The 14,328-nt window shown below is 46.3% G+C and overlaps 1 protein-coding gene across 3 annotated transcripts in view; it reads left to right on the top strand.

The window, feature by feature from the left end:
• The window catches only part of LOC119455800 (meiotic recombination protein REC8 homolog), a 92,593-nt gene that overhangs the window by 24,412 nt on the left and 53,853 nt on the right, over positions 1-14,328 (top strand). For all 3 annotated transcript variants that reach the window (XM_049669328.1, XM_037717270.2, XM_037717269.2), the window contains exons 6-8: positions 3,666-3,781; positions 7,489-7,604; positions 10,372-10,517. In XM_049669328.1, coding sequence (XP_049525285.1) covers positions 3,666-3,781; positions 7,489-7,604; positions 10,372-10,517 — 378 coding nt within the window. The remainder of the gene's footprint in view (positions 1-3,665; positions 3,782-7,488; positions 7,605-10,371; positions 10,518-14,328) is intronic.

Here is a 14,328-nt window from a genome sequence, read left to right as displayed (position 1 = left end):
TAAAAATTACGATTCTTTAAAAAGTTTCCAATCGGCGAACGCTAGTTTCCACCTAGGGACATGCGGAGGGGAAGTTATGTTAGGTTACTAAGTTTAATGTGACTGAAAAGTGGTCACTTCCGAATAGGTTTTTGATAACACTCCATTCTAAGTCGGAAAAAAGGGAAGCAGTACCAATCGCCAAGTCTATTGATGAGTATGAATTGTGATGGAGGTTATATTAGGTTGGCTCCTTTTTATTGAAGAGGCATGCACCAGAGTTCACGAGGAAGTTTTCTATGAATCTAACTCTCGTGTCGCATCGTGAGTCTCCCCACATCGTGTTATGAGCATTGAAATCTCCCACGAGTATGTAGGGTTCGGGAAGCTGATCAATGAGGTTATGGAAGTCTGTTTTCTCGAGATGATGATTCGGGGGTATATAAATGGAGCATACGGTTATCAACTTACTGAAAAGAAGTGCCCGAACTGACACTACCTCAAGGGGCGTCTGAAGGGCAACATATTGAAAAGCTACAGACTTGTCGGCAACTATTGCTACACCGCCAGATGAGGCGTTCGCCACGTCACGGTCTTTATGAGATGGTGTATTGACGAAGAAATTGTATTTGTGGGTTTCAGATGTGTCTCTTGAACACACAGCAACTTTGGATTATGTTTATGTAGGAGCTCTCTAATATCGTCGAGGTTATGAAGAAGTCCTCTAACATTCCTCTGTAGTACTTGTGTATCTATAATGAATGTGTTTTGTGCTGTGTGTTCAAGAGAGGAAAGTTATGTTGACCCACAGGGCCCTTTCCGGCCCCGTGATGCGGGGTTGTCTTTCTTGGTGCGCTCCTGAGAGCTGCGTCGGTCCTTCGGAGTATAAGACGCCGATACACTTGGTAATGTATCCATTGCCTCCGCCGAGGTGCTGGATGCCCACTCGCGGTGTACGCTTGCGGGCGATTCGGGCTTCTCTGCAGAGCAGAGGCCCTAGAAGTCCTAGATGCTGCAGGCCCTGAGGGCTGCTGGCTGTTCTTGCTGGGTGGCGGAACAGCACTAGCTGATCCCGCAGTGGGGGCGGATGGCGCTACTGCCGGTCCACTCTGCGCGGCCCTAACGGTCGCCGAGAACCGTTGTGGCACTGCCCCCTGCCGTGCCACTTCGGAGAATGTCGGTCCGGAAAGTCGTTTGTGCGCTTCTTTGAACGAAATGTTTTCTTTGACTTTTAGAGTGATGATTTCTTTTTCTTTCTTCCATGAAGGACAGGAGCGTGAATAAGCAGGGTGTTCACCATCGCAGTTTGCACAGTGGAGTGGGTCGTTGCAGTTGTCCGCGGGGTGGTGATGCAACGCACACTTTGCACAGGTAATACGGCCGCGACAGCTCTGAGAGCCGTGACCGAATCTTTCGCACTTAAAACAGCGTCGTGGGTTTGGTATGTACGGTCTGACATTGATTTTTATGTAGCCTGTCTCGATCTGTTCAGGGAGTGTGCTAGTGCAAAAAGTGAGAATGAGGTGTTTCATTGGAATTTCTTTGTCGTCGCGTCGGATCTTAATTCGCTGCACATTCGTGACATGTTCCTTCCAGCCCTCTAGGAGCTCTGTCTCAGTCAATTCTAGGAGGTCTTGTTCTGAAACTACACCTCGTGTGCTGTTGAGGGAACGATGTGGGGTTACCAAAATTTGGATGTCACCAAATGAAGCGAGATTTGTCAGCTTCTCATATTTTACTTTGTCACGAACTTCAAGGAGAAGGTCGCCACTGGCCAATTTTGCCCAGAGTGTCGGTGAGGCACTTCGCGACAATAAAGGGAGGTAGCGTTCTTAGTCTTTTGGGAAATTTCAGTATGGATCACATGGAACCGTGGAAAGATTTCCTTTCTCTTGGCAAAAAAGGTGAAAGATTCATCGGTGCGTCCTCTTTTCAAAAGAGGGCGATCAGGCAGTTTTGGGAATGAGCCTAATGCCATACAAGTATATAAATTTCGGCAGCTGTGCCAGCCGCCCACCACGGAGCCCAACAAGGGGACACGGCAAGATTCTGTATATACAAGGCCTGCTAGCGCCAGCAGTACACAGCCACTATAACCTAATGTATATACCCAAGACTCTATATGTTACACACGGTTAACCCTTGCCACCTGGAAATTCGGAAGTAAGAAGTGAAAAGAGGACAGGAAAAATGAAAAGGTGAGAGATAAAGACGAAGATTGGAGAGGAGGACGGGAAAAGGCGACTGCCGATTTCCTCCAGGTGGGTCAGTCTGGGGGCCGTCTGTGTGAAGCAGAGGCCAAAGAGGTGTGTTGCCTCCGCCGAGGGGCCGTAAAGGTCCAAACACCCGGCATCGGCTCAACCACCAGGATCCCCCTTTCCCCAGACACGGCTACACGCGGGAGGGTCCAACCCTCATGTGCTCGGGTACGTGGTGGCGCAACACACCAAACGCCTGCTTACGCAGACGCCCCTGCGGGGTGCCATTGTGTAGAGCCCTGTTTGGTTATACAGTAGACTCCTGTTAATTTGACTCCAGTTAATGCAATTTTTCTGTTAGTTCGATCCTAACTGAAAGTTCCAGCTAATGGCCACGCATTTCTATTGGACCAAACTTTAGTTATGTCGTTCCTGAAATTGGCCTTCACCGGATAATTCTAACTTGGCTGGTCATCATGCGCGCACCCGACCCCGATGGTGACCGCAGTGGTGATTCTAATAGTGGCAACGTCTGCCTTTGCAGCTCTTAGGGTGCAGCGAATGCATCAAATGCACATCATTTCGCGTCAAAAATGCCTATTTTCTGCCTGGTCCAGAAAAATTTTAAAGCCGAGACTGTGCCTCACAACAAATTATTACAGTATTTACCCGATTCTATTGTGCATCTTTCTTTCTTTTTTCCTCGGAACATTCACCCAAAAATTTGCTCGGGTATGCAGTTCGATGCGAAACCAAAGCCTAAGCTGTGTTCGCAACAGCGTATCGTCGTAGCCAGCCTAGCCAGCATCATCGCCATTGCCATCACGAGATCGCAACCCTGGATCGTGACAAAAAGTGTTTATTTATTTAGTCACCTGTAATTGCAACTCCAGGCTCTTATCTTGGTAAGAGATGTTCCAGCTTACTGGAAGCATTACAGCACATGTGAGCCACATCCTGGATTCACATTACCTGGAGCAGTTTATTAACTTCATGATATCATACTCAGTGTTTCATATTTTGACTGCTCTAGCTTACATTTATTGTGTGTGGGTTAATATAAGCATCTTTTTGTTTTATTGTCGGTTCTTCTGTGTCACTGTGCTTCACAGGATTGCTTACAGTGGTAACTATGCTCATATGTCTGTAGGATATGAGGGGGATGGTAATTTAAAAGTTAATATAACCCTTCCCTTCAGAAATGCAGCACAGTTTGTGTGCAGCTGAATTTTGATGTAATGAACGTGGATATTGGCAAATTAGTGGATATTATGTAGTGTGCCTAATTGTTTCTCACCAGTATCAGCGGGTAGCAAATATATGCTTGTAACTACTATCACATGCAACGAAAGGTACTTTTGTGTCGGATGGAATATGATTATAATCCGGTTTGACTGTACACGTTCTGTCTGTGTTTTTGCGCAGTTTTACTGTGACAGAGAGATTAGGTTTTAATGAATGGTGGTTTGTGCGGATCTTTCTGCGCAGCTTGCCCCCACCAAAGCGTCGGAGGCGCGTGGCTTCGACGACTGACGTGCCAGATGACTTTGGCAAGGTGTCCCACCCCGTTGCCGCTCCCGAGGTGATCGCCGACGTGCTGGCAGGTGTGTTGCCTGCATAATGGCTCAACATATGCGAGAGACTGAACGGCATCTTGCACGATGTGCAAACAGAAAAACATGGTCAGGAAAAACCAAGGGCCTTCTTGCCCATGCAAAATATTGGCATGTCTGTTCTACAGAGTTGACAAAAGCTCTGGCAGCAGCTGCTACTTATTGGCAACTGCATTCATATCTTATGAATCAGTGTAGTGAATGTGAATGAGAGGTAAAACACAAGAAACACACTGCGGTGTTAGTAATGAACCCAGATCTTGTAAGTCTCCAGTCAAATAAAAATTAGTTGGAAACTTGGAGCCCATTGCAGGAATTCTTGATTCGCAAATGGAAGCATGGAGGATAGCAAAAAAATGCACAATAAGAAGCTAAAGATGCAACAATCATGATGAAACAAAAATTGATGAGTGTAACTTTTGAGAGACAGGAAGAGGGCAGTATGGATTAGAGAGCAAAAGACAGGTAACATGGTTGCTGAGCTGACATTAGGAGGCTTGAGTTGGCAATGTCATGTGATGCAGTAATGTGATTGCTGCTCCAAAAGGCCAATCCTCCTACATCCTGCTACATTTTCGATAATGTGCTCCAAAGCTGCTCCAAAAGGTGTTTTCTGTTACATTAAAAAACGAACTAATCTAACAAGCGACATCACTCATCACATGCACTCGTCATGTGTGCGCATGGAGGAAGTAAAACGTGGGCGCGAGAGTAGGGCTACTGCACGCTTGAAATGTGGTGTCCATTGCTGAAATGGAGCTTTCAAAACTAAGAGGTGAGAGCACACACCTTTCTTAATAACGCTTTATGGAAAAGCGTTCTGCTGGTACAGCAAAGCCTTTTAACGATGCGACTTTCCTGTGGTTTGTCCAAGTAGTACAGGATGGCTGAAAATTTTGTTAAATGGAGGCAACTCATTTCACATGCTATGAGCTTTTCTTTTCTTTGCATTGCTGCCATTTTGCTGTTTTCGGCTGGTGTAGCTTAGCGAGCGAGCATTGCACACTCCTAATGCTCTTCCGTAGTAGAGTTCCCCAAATTTCTGTCTATATATGTCCACTTCTACAGTTCCCACCATTTTAGCACCCAGCCTCCTGCAAAGTGAAAAGCTAAAGTAGATATTAGAGAGGTTTGTGGTCATACCGTCATCATGATGCTATAGTAGTCGTACTATCGTCACCCAAGCTTCATCTAATTTTCGCCACACCATCGTCTTCATACAGTTGTCATCCCATTGCCATAATTCTATCGTCGTCACCGTTGTCATCATTACTTTGTCATCATGCATGGGATTCTCATGTTTTAGTACCACAGCTTTATGTTAAGCTAAATGATTCTTGGTAAGAATGTGCTGCTTTCCTGTTAAATTGGGGGCCTTCCTCCTTCTGTAAGCTCTCTTGCTTCTCTCAAAGGCAATTTTTCCACTTGGAAACATGCATTTAGATTCTCCAAAAGCTTGTTTTTCTGCTCCAAAACGGCCTCAGCCAATCACACTACTGTGTGATGTGTAGATGTGTGACAGTAGATAACCGCCTGTCCATTGGATGTAACGGAATGTTTGCGTAACTGACCAAATGGCAAAGCATGGGCTCTCTTACACTGAATCTAGAATAGGAATTAACACACATTCCTCATATGTAGAGGAACAAAAAACTCCTCTGGATGGAGCAATAGAATTTTTTACTTTCCTGTTTTCTTTCAGCTTTGTTTGGCATGTGGTATTATGTTTGTCATTGTCATCCATAGCCTTCTGATCTTTCGTTAAGGCTTCTTGCTTGAGGACAACTCGCCAATTTTTCTGTTCAAATGTACATGTGAGGCATAGAAATGCTTTGGTAAGGCAACTGCTGCGCCGATTTGAGCGAAATTTGTTGGATTTAACAGGGGAAAAAAACAAGCGGAATAGACTCTACTGAATGGGAAGTAGATTTTCATTTTGGGGATCTTATAGCTTTAGGAAAATAGCCAAAAATCTATAACATAGAAAGAAGCTTGAAGCAAAAAGTTTATAAATTTGAAAGTCTGGATGAAAAACAGGTGTTGCAGTTCTGTAAATGGCACCTTCTAGAGCATCTGAAACAGATAAACGTGGTGTAAGATTTTACAGCTTTCTCTGAACTACTTGTGAGTAAGACTTTTGGTAGCCACAAGTATTATGTTTCACAGCAGCACATGACACATCAGTATTGTCCGCTTTAGATGTAGCAGTTGGTGCAGTTTACAGAATTAAGTTTACAGAGTTAGTGTTGTTGGCTTTATGCTTGAGCTCTTTTTTTTTTTTTTTTCAATTTGCAACTTTTTATGGTTTTTGTCAAAGCAATTGGTAATCTAATTAAAATATGTACACCCTGCTGTTGGTATACAAACTTTTTCTTTTACCGTTCTTTCCGGTGTATAAGACGCATTTTTTTTTTTTTCTGAATTTTTCGTCGGCGTGTCTTATAGAACTTATGTATTTTTATTTTATTTTTTTTTTCCCGGGAAAACTGCCGTCAAAATTGTATTTAATGTTATGGCCACGCGAAGCGCGCTGGTTGACGTAATTGCTACGTGTTCTGTGCGCGCTATCGCGGTGGAGGGTTCTTCTCGTGATCTAGTTCTCGAGCTCCGTGCGAGGACGGAGCAGCAACGCAAGCGGCGGCAGGCCAACCCCGAATTCGTCACATCTGCTGATCGCTGTCAAGATACAGCGCGTGCCACTGCGCAAACTACGCAGTTGCTACCAGAGTACAAACCCCCCCTCCCGCGCTGCCTTCCCGCTTTCCTCCCTTGTGCGCGATTCGGCTCACCGTCGGGCTATGGTCGGGCGCTTTGTTATCACGATGTTATCAGCCCTTTATAGCCCTTGGACTTTATACGGAACATTGCGGCAACCACGACAGCAGAAATGCGCCTGGAGCGGAAATATATGGCACCCATGCGCTTGCATGTGACCCGCGTTCACAGAAAGAAATGTCGCAATCCTTTTTTTTTTTTTTTTTAATTGCCTTCCGAACGAAGAGGTGCGTCTTATATACTGGTGCGACTTATATACGTTTTCTTTTTTTTTTTCGAAAAAGCTGCCGGTTTGAGGGGGTGTGTCTTATACAAAGGTGCAACTTATAGACCGGAAAATACGGTATATGCAACAGATGATTGAGTTTTGTGGAAAAAAATTACAAGAGGGAACTCTTGCGCTACTGTCTGTGGGAGCTGCAGGTATGTTGGTTCAGCCAGCATCGCAGTATAATAGTTAATACATGGACTTGACTAAACTTTGTCTTTCTGGCATCAAACGGCTTATGGCTTCACAAATTGAGCCCATCTTCAGCAAATTATTGCTTTCGAAATGCAAAAGTTTACGATGATTATTTACGTATGCAGAATCTTATTGCCCTCATGTGTTTCAAAAGAATTAGATTTTGTTTTAATTAAAGAGATGGAAGCACGATAAGTAACAGGACGACAATATCTGAAGTCACTAGCACAATGAATAAACAAATACATGTGCTACCAGCTATTTCCAGTTAAGGTAGCTTTCTGATTGCAGTGCCCTTCGGTAATTTTTGCAGGAAACATAACATGCAACAAAACCTCACCAAATTGGGTGTAATGAATGCCGAACAAAACTGTTTCTCTATTGCCAAGTATTTAGATCGCTTATCCCGAGGTAAAGCTTCCTCTTAAGCGCCGACTTCATCCACTGATGTTGCCTTCAGTTGATAACGTTGCCGAGGCACCTGGGCTGACGGTGGATGCTGAGACAGTGACACTCCGTGAAGATGTTCCCATGGCGCAGGGTGACCCTCTTGAGGAAAGCGTGATCCCTTTGGAGGCAAGTGCATTTCACCTCATGTGAGGGATCTTGGGAGTACCTAGTTAAGGAAAGAAGCTGGGCTAGTTGGTTTGAGTAGTTTGACATATTTACAGCTTTGGAAAAACGAAAGAGCACAACATGAAGAAGACAGGACAGGTGCTGAAAGCTGGTTTTACTAGCACACAAGCAGTACCTGTCGGTGATGGGGGCGAAAATTCAAAAGGAATATATTCACCACTGGTCACGGATGCGGACCACACAGCCTTTGATTAAGATAGTCAAATCTTTAGATAGCCAGGGTACAGCTTTTCGTTCATCCGTCTAATAAGCTGCATGAGACGGCCCGCTTTCACTGTCGTGCCCAACAATCAGGGGAAACTGCTGATATACCTTGTACACCACCCTCAAGTCAGTGGTACACCATTGACTTGAAGATGGTGCCATGTGACTGGCCACTCGAGGCACTTTGCGTGTATTCGCGGGCTTTTTTCACGCTCGGAAAAACAATTTTATGGGGCACGTATTAAGCATCAGAAAGCTGTATCGGTAGTTTCTTATGTTGCTCTACAATTGTCTCATTAACACTTTTCAACTAATTAAAATATTTGAGAAGTTGAATAATTAATTGACTAATTATCTAATTAGGCGGAATGCAAAAAATACTCTGAGTATCTCGAAGCGATGGCAAACAGCATTACCTTGGTTCTGTCCCGCTACGTGACATTTGCATATTTTTAAATCTTCCTGCATGATAGTTGGGACACCCTGTATAAACACTACTAACTATGTGCACGCATCATCTGGTAATTTTAGAAAATGTGCACAAGAAAAACAAGAAACACCTGAAGCTGAATTTTCAGTGACTCACATTTATTACTCTCCAGATTTGCACATTTTTATTCACAAAAGTATCCATGCCGCAGGTTTTGTTTAAAAGTGCGTGCAAACAATAAACTATATGATTAGAATATAGTAAGGGTGCGCGAATACTGAATAGTAGATATCGGTATATCAAATCGAATATTGAATATCAAAAAATTGAACACAAACTTTTATGTTTCCAAATTAGCTGGATACAGTGGAATCTCATTGATACAATCTTCACGGGAACCAGAAAATAAAGCGTATCATCCGAAAATCATATTATCCAATGTATTATCCCGAAAAACGTATTATGCAGAATCGTATCAACGAGATTTCATTGTACAGTATAGACCACTTATAACGTAACCGTTTATAGTGCAGGACCGGATATAGTACGGTCTTTTCAGACTCCCGTTAATTTTTCCATAGCACTCCATGTATACGCATACCGCTTACAGTGCAGCCGCGTGAGACGAAATACCGGTTATAATGCGGCTTCCGCGGGAAAATCTCGCCAACAAGGGCGGCAGCGAGCACGCTTCTCAACAAGGTGCGTGCTCTCGGCCGGCGTGTGCATTATTCAGTGCAATCAAACTCGTTAATTCGGACTACTTTCGGAGCTCGAGGAGCGCCGCAAATGTGCGACGCAAAAGAAGAACGGCGCTAGCGTGGAACCGAAACGAAGCGGCGGAGTCCGCATCGCCACAGCCATCAGTTGAAAACATATGTGAATGACAGCAACGCCGGAAAGCTTCGAGCCTATTTGTGTCTTTAAATTCTGTATTCTTGCGTTTACCGCTGCGCATAACACCGCGTTGGCTGCGGGCTTTCGTAACTGTGTAGTCGTCATCCACGATCGCGCCGATAGCGGCCGCGGTTTTCCCCGCAGCGGTAGCGGCGAACAGTAGTTTCGTTTTTACTCAGTATGCGCGTCGGTCCGCGTGCCTAAAAAACTGCGTAGTCGCCATCGGTGATCGCATAGACAGCGACCGCGGTTTCGACTGCAGGTGTTGCAGATCGAGAATGGTAGTTAATTAGTCCAGGACTCGGAGTGTGCGTCGGGCGCGTGCCTTCAGCACCGCAAAGTCGCCGTTCATAATCGCGCCGATAGCGGTCACGGTTTTTTCCGCAGCGGTTGCGGCAAACAGTTGTTTCGTTTTGACTCGGTGCAAAGCTGCCGAGCTTGAAGAGCACCGGCTACATCGCGATTATGTTTTCGCCAGCTCACTGGCGAAAACGTCGCGATGTGCGCGCGATAGTACAAGCGTGTCTACATTCTTGGTGTACACGTTTTGCATACATGCTGGGCTTGAAAATCGTTGTTTTGGTTATAGTGCGGTACCGCTTATAGTGCCGATATTCGTGACTCCGGCGACTTACGTTATAAGCGGTCTACACTGTATTAGCTGGATAGCGGGTTACAGTTCTCTGTGCACACACCTGTCGTCACCATTCTTCCCTCGATAAGCATCGTACATCGCCTTCATGCTCGTGGCATCACTGCGTAGATGTCTCGAACTGTGCATCTGCCTGATCTGGTTTTTGCATTTCGGCATAACTCATCAGCGATGCAGTGTATAAACATAAAATTGCACAATATTAAAGTAGGGACCTCGGTAGTCAATAAACATAAACATTGCATGAGATAATGCATGGCATACGATAAAGGTAAGCAGAATATTACGCACCGCTGCTGTTAGTACACAATTTACTACGCACTGCTTGTCTAAAGCTTCACATCACATAGAGTTAAACATTTTTTTTTTTAGCTCCCATGGAGCTTTGTCTGCAATGGCTGATGCATTGCTTTAGAATGTTGTACCCCATTAATTGATTAATTCTGGTGGTTTGAGCCAGCGTGCATGTGTAGTGATCACAGCATGCCACATGTGTTGCCTTGTCCCACGTGTGCTCTCCACAGGGTGAAGACGAAGCAGACATTTTGGATGAGCTGGACAGGCTGAAGATACTATGCAACGGGGAGCAGGCAGCTGGTGCTGGATTCGTAGCCACCCCTCCTCTAGCATCCGGGGAAGAACCTGCCCAGCCAATCTCGCCTATCCCCAGGTAGGACATCCTCAGCTAGGACAACTAGTTAATACAGCTCGACATCCTAAGCTAGGACAAGGAATCAAATGAGGATGCAAAAAGAAGAAATGCGATAACGACAAGCATGGCAGTAGGTGTCCCAGTTTCTGCATCCTTGTTTGCATCATGCAGTCCTAGTCTTAGTTCAGTTAGGACTCGAGCGATAAGTACAGTTAAACCTGCTTATAACGCAGCTCCATATAATGAATTCCTGGATATAACGAAGTTTTTCTATTCCCCGCAGTTACTCCATAGAAGCACATGTATTTGAGACCTCTACGTAACTAAGTGGCAGCGGGAGACCCCCTCGAAATAACGAATTTTCCCCGCCGACAACCTAGAGATTTCGCCCCAAATTTTGTCATTTTTGCGCGAGCAGCAACCGGAAGCACCTTCTCCGCCACGACGGAATGCGAAGCGAGCGCACGTGTGCGTGCGTGCGAGCGTGTGTGAGGCGGGCCTGCATCCCTCGACCCGGCTATCTTGCCGCCACGGCGAGACCTTTCCCCTCCCTTCATTCAAACCTGATCCTGCTGCTTGCTGCAGCTGGCGTAGCCCGCCAAGCCGGCACTCTCCTTTTCCAGTTGATGTTGCCGACGTGCTGGCAGACGCTGTGACACATCACACTCGATGAGCGCGGACACACGCTGTCAAACGCTGGCGGCGTGTGGAAGCGCCGCTGCAGAACCGAGCGAAGTGAACTTTATCACTTCAACGCAAACTGAATGCCGAGAACACACACAAAGCTATGAGCCACCGACTCACCTACTCCACAGAACACCCATACAAACTTCCTACACTGCCTAGACTGCGCCCCAACGCAGATTGCTTTCAAGATACGGCCCGCGCGACCCGCCGCGCAGTACGCAGTTGATGCCAGAGTACAGCACAATGCCGCCCGCTATCCCCCCCCCCCCCCCCCCCCCTTGCTCTCTCGCCGGTGCCTCGAGCGCTATGAAAGAAGGCGCGCTTCCTCCCTGCTTTTCTTGTGCGCGCAAGATTTAGACGCCGTCGTTGGCTCCCCTGGCACGTTTTCATTCGCACATACAGAATACGGCGTGCGGCGACTGCGTTATCACCCTTGGACTTTATACGGAATATCTATAAGCCAAAACCAATTTTAGGGATACAACGCGTCATAGACACCATCTTTAGATAGCTAATCCAGATCTCAAGGGCCATACTTTTGCTGGCGGAAACCCAAAATATGTTAGTCTGGCGTGCCATGCACCTGGAGCCGCGTCGCCCACAGAAACCAATCGGAGCATGCGGTTGTCCTCACCTCAACGAGCAGACTTGTCACCGCACCCTGCGGTGGCTGCAGTATCAGACGCCACTGCATGCAACTGTGGTGGCTAACTGCAGTGCGTGTAGCCACTATAGCGCAATATTTGCTATGTGCATGACAGCTCTGGAGTCATGACAGGTCTGGTCGCACGCATGTGCTCATGTCTGGCTGTGCTACATGGTGCAGATCAGCTGTGTCTTGCACCAGCTTTACCGACGGGTAAAAGCCCCATCCAAATTGCGCATTTTGAAACACTATCAATAGCTCACTACGAAGCTATGTCTGCTAACTCGTCTTGCCAGGAGTGGCCACGAGCGCATGCTGGCAAGTGTACGTGTAGCCCGAGCTTAAGTTTGGTGGGATAAGAGGCCTCGTCAGTTTTCAAAACTAAGCTGAATTCGTGAAACCTGACGGCTGCGACACCTACAAGCAGTGTAACCAAACTACTGTCCGCGTGAGCGGATGGTAGTCGACTTCTTCTGGAAATACGTAATTATTATCGAAATTTGAAAGCAGATTTTTGTTTATTTGGGCCTGTTTATTAAACTGCCTCAATAAATATACACAGTAACAATAGGAAGAAGCACATCGATCCAAACAACCTTCCTGATTGATGTCGGTTATTGGCCAATAGCAGCTGCCTATGGAAACCTTGCATTTGACGATAAATGCAATGTGCCGGCACCTTAGAAATAGGTGAGGAGAAGGCTTTGTTCGAAAAAAGGGTGTTTGAGAAACAGATGACATCGTGCTCTGCTCGTGCACTGCGCACGTCTGCAAAATTTGGCTGTTGTGTTCACACCAGCATATGCTATCTGCGGAATGTGGTTTTTCACTAAGCCTTAGGAGTTGTGCAAGACCCCTTTGGCTCTTATAGCTCCTCCGCTTTAAAGGAAATAACGCTTATAATGAAGTTCAGTTTCTGTTCTGATCACTTGGTTACCCTGAGGGTTTACTGTATCGTAATTCTACTGAGCACTTTGTCTTTTTGTGTCTAATGGTGAGACTTGAACTGTGTAATTTGCTTTTCATTTTTGCAAGTAAATTTTAAAGATAGTCGTTCATGCTCATTAGCTGTGCCTCAGGACAGACAATTTTTACTGTCCACACGGTGCTTGTTGCTCGTGACGTAAACAGAAGCTTAGCATTACTGGTGAAAATAGCCAAGAACAAGCTCAGCTTTTCAACAGTACAGTGAAAGCTCGTTAATTCGCACCTCATTAATTCGAACTTTCGGGTTAATTCGAACTGATGGTCATGGTCCGGCCACAATATATAGGCGTCTATGGGTTAACCAACTCGTTAGTTCACGCGCGCATCGGCTCCTCTATCGATAATTCGAACTGCGCGCCGCTGCGTGGTGGTATTTTATACTGCCGCCGCAAGCTTTCAAGGCTCAACGATAGATGGCGCGAGCGCAGCGGCGTCACTGTCGTCATTACGCTCGCTCTTCGCATCGTGTGGTGGTTCGTGCCGGACGTGTCTGCGTAGTCTCCATGTCCTTTGTGTGCCGCACCAATGCCTCCTTTACTAGTAAAGGAGGCATTGGTCGCACATTCAGTCGCTAGGCCTCGTGTACGTCAGAGCTACGAAGTCGTTCGGTGCCGTGTCGCTACGATGTGACGCTGCTCACGGCCTTGCATATGTTGGTGCGGGCCTGGGATCAGGTCACGGCAACAACTGTTGCCAATTGCTTCCGCCACAGTGGCTTTTGTGTGACCAATGAGGGCACAGCTTGCGAGCCCGACGAGCGCGAGGCCGTGGTCATTCCTGCCAGATTGCGGGATGCACTGGAGGACGTGACCTTCGACGACTACATCGATGCAGATCGCTGTGCAGCGGTCTGCGGCACAATCACCGACGATGATATCATCGCGCAGGTGACTGGTGGAGAAGCGCCCGTCATCGATGTAGGTGCGGATGACGAAGAGGATGATGCACCCACGTGGCCCTCAGCTTTGGAACTAATGGAGGCTATGCGTGTCGCGCGTCTATTCTTCAGCTTCGAGGAAGACGCAGAGGATGCTTTCTGCCACGCTCGCGCGTTGGAAAACAAGGCTATGGCGATCGCATTCAAAGAAGAGAAACAGACAGTGATCACGGATTATTTTCGCAAGTAAATATTTTGAGTGATTTTCCAACAACCCAGTCTCAATTCCTGCTGTTTTTTCAATGAATTTCGTTAGTTCGAATTTCTGTTTAATTTGAACTCATTGGGCGTCCCCGCGAAATTCGAATTAACGAGCTTTTACTGTACTTGTTTTATTGCAATGCCATGGACAAGTTGATTTTGTCCGAGTGTTTTGTTGCACACATTACATGAAGCAGCGTAGACTAGAGCCAGTATACTGCATGTACTCCCGCCGGGAGCAGAAGTGCATGTTTATTTCCATTTGCCAAGAGTGGTCACGCGGTTCAAGAAGCAACCACGAAGTTTGGTCGGGTATGGAAGGTATGGAAGCCAATTGTGCCATCTTGCGCCAAACCATCGAGCTTCGCCAA

This window comes from Dermacentor silvarum, chromosome 6, assembly GCF_013339745.2.
Source record: "Dermacentor silvarum isolate Dsil-2018 chromosome 6, BIME_Dsil_1.4, whole genome shotgun sequence".
In the NCBI taxonomy this organism is placed as follows: Eukaryota; Metazoa; Arthropoda; class Arachnida; order Ixodida; family Ixodidae; genus Dermacentor; species Dermacentor silvarum.
This window is presented reverse-complemented; position numbering and strand designations above follow the sequence as displayed.